General features: G+C 36.3%; 2 protein-coding genes across 2 annotated transcripts; both read right to left on the bottom strand.

The window, feature by feature from the left end:
- Positions 1–556: 556 nt before the first annotated feature.
- On the bottom strand, positions 557–3,794 carry LOC109205117 (SUMO-conjugating enzyme SCE1-like). Its single transcript, XM_019367793.1, has 5 exons — positions 3,660–3,794; positions 3,300–3,383; positions 1,427–1,579; positions 1,207–1,320; positions 557–777 (listed from the first exon to the last, which is right to left on the bottom strand). The coding sequence occupies exons 1-5, from the start codon at positions 3,726–3,728 to the stop codon at positions 715–717; spliced, it is 483 nt and encodes a 160-aa protein (XP_019223338.1). The 5' UTR covers positions 3,729–3,794; the 3' UTR covers positions 557–714.
- Positions 3,795–6,109: 2,315 nt separating this feature from the next.
- Positions 6,110–8,152, bottom strand: LOC109205116 (histone-lysine N-methyltransferase ATX4-like). The gene has a single exon (XM_019367792.1). It carries the CDS (start codon positions 8,150–8,152, stop codon positions 6,167–6,169), a length of 1,986 nt encoding a protein of 661 aa, XP_019223337.1. The 3' UTR covers positions 6,110–6,166.
- Positions 8,153–8,452: the final 300 nt, after the last annotated feature.

The following is an 8,452-nucleotide window of genomic DNA, read 5'->3' as shown; positions in this document are numbered from 1 at the left end:
TACATAATTTTATCATGCTAAACACAGATAAAGTTTAAACTGTCCCACTAATCCCTAATTACAATCCACTTCGATGGTTACTAATCACTTCACCTAATACTTAGTTGTAACTCACACCGAGTGTTTACACAAAATTACTTGTAAGAGGTTTCATTACTTTTCTTGTCCTCGGTAAAATAATTAGAAACATCAGATTCCATTTTGATCATAACTTTAAGGGCCAGTTTCGCCATAAAAAAAATATTCAATTTTTTAGAAAATGTTTTCACATTTTTGGAAAGTAGCGCTAGAATTTCAAATTTCACTTGAAGTTGAATTTCAGAATTTGAAAAATTTTAAAAAGTTATTTTTCAAAATTTTCACTTTAAAGCACTTATTAAAATTCAAAAACAGCTCCGAATTGTGTTCATGTCCAAACACAACTCTAATTTTCAACTTGAAATTCTAATCACTTTTTTTTTCTTCGAAATTCTTATGCTCAAACGCCCACTAATTCTTTTGAGGTCCTGAACACTAACATTTAATTTTAAAATAGTACAGAATTAGCCACACAAGAGAGCATGCTCCAACCACATACATATTTGAATCACTGAGGTAGCCACAGAACCACTGTCTCAACGAGACGTTGCTAAGAATTAAGAGAAAGTTTACCCATAGTCAAGTTCATATATATATATATATATATATATATATACTTTAAAAGCAGAGCTAATATTAGAGTGGAGCTGGATATTTCTTGGCCTGTTCCTTCACTCGTCTCTTGTACTCAGCTTTATCCTGCAAAAATGATAGCCACATTATTTTTAATGACAATCACATCTATTCGGTCAATTCAGATAAATCTAGGAACACTCTATGAGGTTATTTCCATAATACAAAATTATATCACCAAATGCATACTTTTTTATCATAACTGCAAGAGGGAAATTAAGAATTATTTTGACTAGAAATTAAAATATGAATCCATTTAATCATCACTTCTCTTCTACAACCAAGTAGTGGCTAGAATTACAAGTATCATGGATTTCAAGTACCCTGCAAATTGGTTGTTACTAGGCAATATGCATAGATGATTCAAATGCCGCAATTGACAACATTGTAAGGATTAGATATAAGAAAATAATCCGCGAAAGTGTTGAATGTCAAAAATTTAAATGCCAATTTGTGGGAAATTGACCAAATACACGTCAATCTCAAGTACAATACCTGCATAAAGAGCTTATTACAGTCGCATTGAGCTGCAGAACTGGGATTTGGCTCGTCGAGTAATTCTTGGATACCCACCAAAATTTGTTTAACTGTAATCGCTGGACTCCACCCCTAAAGAAAGGTAAATGCGACTTTAAGAATCCATAGATTCAATTGAAAGCTGTAAATACCAATCAGCAACACACAAAATAACACAATGGCAGCAACAAGTACTTACATTGTTTGGATTGAGGATAGACAAACATACATCTCCTGAACCATAGACATTAATATGAAAGAAACCTTGAGGAAACTTGCACCTCGGGGGTCGGCTAGGATAGTCTTCACTGAAGTGCATCGTCAGTGGATAGTGACCTCCCTCCCAGTCAGTCTGTGCCAGTCGTAAAATTTGAACATTATTCTTGACAATCAATTGAATGAATAGGGTGAAGAGAGGGGAGAGAAAGGGATTTAAATTACAGTAAACACAATCAAAATGTCATACCAAGAAAAACCAACAGTATCTAGTTTTAACCCAATCCCTAAATTTCCAAAAAAGAAACTAAAAGACTTGAAAGGAAAAGCAAATGATTCAGTAACTCAAGAGTCAAAGAAAGAGAAAGCGCATTTTCACAAGCAATGTGGGATAGATTGTGAGGCCTGTTGCTCAGTCCTCCTACTTTTTGGGGCAAACAACATGAACTCTTATTCGAATCCAAACATTATTGCCATGGGATTCTCCGTATTCCCAAAATTTTAAGTCTATTCAAAGGACTTGAGTGTCGATCACACAACAATAGCAAATTGATTCAGGTCTACAGCTAACAAAGTCATTCATATCATCACTATTTACACCTCTAAGATTGATCAACAGATGAATAATTAGCAGACTTCGTGCTCTTTCTCATATATTTCAGTCATTCAGGTGTTTCGCCTGGAACTAACGAGAAAAAAGGACATAATTCAAACAATGAAGCCAAACTTTCTCTTTCGTCCAAATGTCCTAAAAGTTCTCCAGGTTCAAAATTGTTACTCTTGACACAAAATAACGACCCCACTTTCAGTTTCCAGTTGGCATGTTCATCCCTTAAGCAAATGGTCACTTATAAAGGGCTAGCAAACGTGGTATCGGTGGTTGTAATGCCCTAGCTGAAACTGTTTGTAGACCCAAGCCTCAAGGTGAAAGCTTTAAGCCCAAGCCTAGTTGAAACTGTTAGTAGACTCAACCCCATGAGTTCTATCGGAATTTGCATTTATTACAAAAGGACAAGGGCAACTCAATAAAATTAGTGGTCTAAAACTAAAATTTAACAAGAACTTTATGCCTTTTTAATAGAATATATATATATATATATATGTGTACCACACATATACAAAAGTTAGTTTTGCCTTTTCTCTTATTTGTTGTTTATAGTGTAGTATTCATAAAGCCTTTTAACTCCACATAGTACACTACCCTCCCAGACCCCACTATGTGGGATTATAGTGGGTATGTTGCATAGTAATATTATTATTTGTATTAGTACAGATTAATTTAAGTTATACAAAAGATTTGAGTCATGTTCTCGCAATATATTACTTTGGATGTTACACAAAAAGATTATTTACTAATATGAAAATTTAACTATAAATTTATAAAATATTTCTACTGCTAAAAGTAGGTAGTCTTTCTTTTTCTTTGTATAAAGATTTTGTACTTTTTTATACAAACTTCGATATTGTCTAAGAGAAAACAACAACTACTAGGGCAAGATGTACGCAGCCTTACTCCTACCCTGGAAGGGCAGAGAAGTTGTTTCCGACATTGTCTAAGAGAAAACAAATTAGAAAATTAACTGTTAAAATTTTTTGGGCCACAAAATTTGGGGGCCTAAAGCAAATGCTTTCCCGACCCGCTCCAGCCAAGGGTTCTCAGTCTTGAACTTGGGACTGGATCCTAAGCTCGAACTTGAGACCTGGGTACTTACCCCAGCATAACCTTTGATAAATACATTTTGGGTCCACAACAAACATAAGACAAGAAAAGAAATCCCATTAGTATTATATTGGCTTTTGATCTTTACTTAAAATTTGACAACAGGGGCAGTGAAGAAACAATGGAAGAAACTTACCCCACGTTTACCAGGGATAGTACAATGCCAAACCATCAAATTGATAGAGCCATCAGGACCAGTCTCCGGCTTTGCCACAAAACCCTAACAATAAAATTGACATAAGCAACAATTAAACCCCATTAATGTACACTTTTATTTTAGTTTTCCATCAGGTGTTTGATACCCGCCTGAGGCCCGAATAATTTGGATTCGCGCAAAAAAGTCCCACTTTGGGGTAAAACATACCCTACCAAAGGTGGTTCCATTCCAGGCTCGAACCCAAGGCTCTGTACTTTTGGTTAAGTACAGAGCCACAAACCTTTGGTGTTTAAAAAGGAAGAAGTTATATAAGCAGAAGCAAGATGTTAAGAAACGCACATATGGGTGATTCTTACGCCATGCTTTCCTCTCCTCAGCCAGACGACCAAGCGCAACTCCGCCAACCATGTTTCCTTCTGCTAAACATGAGATTGAGCCAAAGGGTATTATTTCTTGGGAAGCCAAAGGGTTTTATGCACTCTTAAAATTGTAAAATCTTATTCCCACTTGTTTACACGAAAAAAAATTAGTAAACCAAAGATACGTGTATTTTATAGCTATAGTCAACTACGAGAACATATATTATAATATATTAAAATCGGCTCCAAAAAAATTTGGTTTTTATAAAAGTACAGTATATTACAATTAAACATCTCTATAACAGTCCCATGTGCCCCACACACACACTCCCCAAAAAAAGATAGTATAATACATTCAAACCTTTCTATAATAGTCTCATTTGTTTCAATATTTTCTGGCTGCTATAGTGATGTGATGTCATAGAGAAAATATATCATAATGTAATGTTAAAATCGGTTCGGGAAAAACTTGACTTTTATAGTAAATGATTGTCATATATGAATGCTGTTATAGAGAAGTTTGAACGTATATTACAAATATGTTGCACAAACTTTATCTCAAACTCAAAGTACTTCTCCAAAGATTATCTGATTGTTCCCTTCACAATCTTTTATTAGTGAATGCACTGTTTTTTTTGAAAATATCCTACACTATTAGAATATTCATATACTTTATAGGTAAGGTTGGTAATAAATTGTAATATAAATTTTGCTCACACACCAACATAATACATGTGATCCAAATCTCATTAGGCCTTCTAAGCTTAAATGCAAAGAAGTTATGGATTAGTTGGGGTGTAGTGAGATGGTTGGAATCCCTCAACTTTTAATTAGATATCTTTAGTTTGAGATTGAATTCGAGTTTTAGATTAGAGAACTTCTTGGTAATGAGCATTTTACTTTTTTAGGGATCATTTGGTATATTGGATAAGAATAATAAAATTTGGGACTAACTTTATTCTATGTTTGGTTTTGGGTATTAGCTAATTCCGGGATAACTTTTCTACTAAAATGGTAGGATTAGTTATCCCATATAAAAGGTGGAATAACTAATCCCATGAAATATCTCACCTCATGAAATATCTTGAGATATCCCACCATTGTACCAAACGATCCCTTAATTGGTCTATTCGATGCAAGTACATATTAATAGGATTGGTAAATTTTGGATACCGAATAATTAAATAATGCTGGAAAGAACAGAAGGTTGCAAGAAAAATTCACATTCATCAATCATGTGGATTGGAATAATTTGAGATAAAATGGCCCAAAAAATATATATGTTGTTCACTATTATATTAAGAAGAGGTACATGATCTTACATTCTAGTACTCTCTACCTGCTTCTATTCCCTCTGCTTCTATTGACATACCATACGTTTGTCAATAGAAATTTTTTAAGAAAAAGAACTCCAAAAATGTGACATTCGGGCAATAATAGTACAAGGAAACTCAAAAACTCTCAAACAAACAAGCACTAAGAATCGCCAAATTTTCACGGTATAGCCAGTTTTCGGACTGGTCAATTAAAAATAGCCAGCGTTTACCAAGTCAATGAAAAATAGCCACCATTTTGCTGCAATAGAGACCGGTCCAGCATAATATACTGGAGTTCGGTGCACTTGTGTATGAACTCCAGCACCGGTATACTTTGCTGGCTCTAGTATAATATACTGGAGACTGGAGCACTGGTGCTCCAAACTCCAGTATATTATACCGGACCATTATACTTGCTGGAACTCCAGTATATTATGCTGGAGTTCTAGTGTATTTATGCTGGAACTCCATCATATTATGCTGGAGTTCCAGCATACTATCCTGGAACTCCAGTATAATATGCTGGAGTTCAAGTATACTTATGCTGGAACTCCAGCATAATATACTGGAGTATTTTCCGGGTTTTGAACGGTGTTTTCGCTCAGATTTATCTTTACATAAAAAGTGGCTAAATTTCGATTACTTTTGAAATCGGGCTATTTTTGAACGACCAGTTGTAAATCTGGCTATTTTTAAAAATCACCCCTAAGAATCTAAAAAGAAACATTGAAATTTTGCCCCAGCCCCCTTCATAAAATTCATAAAAGGGAGAGATTTATTGATATATTTATTGGATATGTCGGGACTGACGAGGCTCAAACCCGCAGTTTCCGCCTTGACAGGGGTGCTTTGACCAATTGGAAAAAATTCATACTCATCAATTACAAATCCAACTAGGAGACTATTTTGTTCACTTCTCCCTACCTTTTACAACACACGAGGGGAAAACAAGGAAGTCTTTCAGAAATTGAGTGACACAGTTGTTGTAATGAATAAAAGCAAGAATGAAAATGAACCACGAAGTCATTTTTGATATTTGCATGTTTATATAAATAAAAGAATCGAATTAACAATAAATTGGAGTGTGGGGTTGAGATCAAAATATCCCCTGGACTCCCACAATTCATCATCAGTTATGAGAAGTAACAATTGTTCTCTGCTTTTTGCTACTCTAATTCATGAATTTCCTACAGTTAGGAGCACCACATAGGCAAGGGACTTTAGGCTCATCACTCTCATCAGCCTCAAACCTGTAATCAAAGGTTAACTCATCCCCTGCTGAAACGTCTGTTTTCGCTATAAGAACAATCCGATCCTCTTCTTCTCCAAGACTCATGATCCTCGCGAAGCAAGTTGGCATACACGAATGGTTGATTAATCTTGCTATGGTTCCTTTCATTGTGGCATCAATCACTACTTCTTCGTTTATCCTGAAGAAGTAACAGTCCTTCCCTTGTGACCTATAGCGTCGCTCTCTAAGGTCAGCAACGCTGCCCCTAATCCTCTCACCAACATACTCAGCTACCATTTCTCCTTCTTGAATCTCTCTTTTTGCAAAGAGACCCCATCCATGTATACCGGATTTTCCAAAACAAATCCGATGGTTTATCGTCCTATTCAGATGATGTAATCTCTCTCTCAATGTTGGAAAATTCCTTTCTTCTTGATATTGTTTTGAGCTTAAACTATGTATCAACTTTAACGAATGATGGTGAGGCCTCGTTAGCCTGTGGACTATTGGCTCCGGTTTAACTTTCTTGTTCGTTGATGGTCTAAAACCACGACATCTAGCTGCAGAAAAAGGATCTGGTTCATTAGTTTCAGCTGATGATGCATCAGAAGGCATGAGCCTTAAACCTTTCAAGACCCGACCTCCATTTATTCCATGAAACGTATTTTGATTCGAGTAAACTCCATTAGGAGTTCGCATGACTAAAATGTTATCCACACTTGGGGCCCTATGAGAAGCACAATAGGATAACCATTTAGTAGTCTGTGTTCCATTCTTCTCTGAGCAATGCAGTTCCATGCAGTATCCAGCGCGAAAAGCACACATTGTATGATAAGATACTGTGCATTTGCAACATTGTATGCAGGAACCATGAGTCTGCTGACATATACTGCATGTTTGATGTAAGGACTTTGGCGGAATCGCAAGAAGGCCTATAGCAGGTTCCATTTTCTCGTCGTTAGCAAAACCGATTTCAGGCCTAAACCAAGCACAAGTGACATGAACCCAAAAAGGATCAACATCAGTAGGTTTCAATGCACCCCCTTTGACAGGACAAAGGCAACATTCCCTGTCAACTTGTGGAGTTTCACAAGCCCGGCAAACCCAAGAAGCAAAATCTCGAACCCCTTTAGCGCCATAACATTCTTGATGAACAGCTATCTGGCATCTATTGCATATAATAATCTTGTTGAAGTCCCAATCTTCAATCCATCTACAAATAGCACAACGCTCCGAAGTCCACTTTGCGTTAACAGGTTTGTACTTTTCTTGCAAGAGTGAAATCAGTTGCTGCTTATCCAATTTCAAAGGATTAAAACCATGAGTATTATGATTGTCAACCCATTCACCAAGTGGTTGCATAGATATTTTTACCTTAATACTGGCCTTCCATTTTTTGGCTCTGGAACCAGCATGTCTTTCCCATTCACCAACTTTCTGCTTCTTAGAACTGCATGAACCACACTTACACTGAACCATATGAAGTCCAGGGAAATAAATCCCTTCCATTCCATTGCAAATTACAGCTATATTCTCTTGCGGCAGAGATAACGAATTACTGATTTGTGGTGTATCATATTTTGTTTTGCAGAGGGGACATAACGAATTTTCGTTAAGATTACTGGAGATTTTCTTGCATGCCGAGCAGCATACATTGATCTTCCTCAATTTAAATGAGTACTCAGTAAAAAGATGGGGTGTTGGACTTGGTATACGGTCTTTACTCTCTGCTGAAAAAGGGTAATCTTGAACTGGGGGCAGGAAATTTGGCAATTTGCTTTCTTTGACATTCAATTGAAAGCTAAAATCTCTGAATCCTCTACCGAAAACATCAAGGGTTTTCTGTTTCTTGGATGTAATAAACCAATTTTCCCTATCAATTTCTTCGTCGATCTCTTTCTTGTTAGTTTTCCGTTTCACAGTCATCTCTTTATGCACATGGATTGCATGTGGCGACTTATTCTCCCTTAACCCTTAATCACAGAAACTCAGATCGCAATTTCACAAGAATTTGTCAAAGTCGAAATTTTTGACATAAACTGAGAGATTGTAAATTAGTCTTCAACTGTTTCTACAATTTGCAGAGAGAATTTTGCCGGAAAAGAGAAGCCCTAGATGGAAAACAAACACCACGGATATAATCATAAAGGAAGAGTTTAAGGAACACCCATGTTCTATTCCCAGTTGTACAAGGATTTTCTCGTATTTATAGGTTTCCCTCCGGAC

This window comes from Nicotiana attenuata, unplaced genomic scaffold, assembly GCF_001879085.1.
Source record: "Nicotiana attenuata strain UT unplaced genomic scaffold, NIATTr2, whole genome shotgun sequence".
NCBI lineage: Eukaryota > Viridiplantae > Streptophyta > Magnoliopsida > Solanales > Solanaceae > Nicotiana > Nicotiana attenuata.
This window is presented reverse-complemented; position numbering and strand designations above follow the sequence as displayed.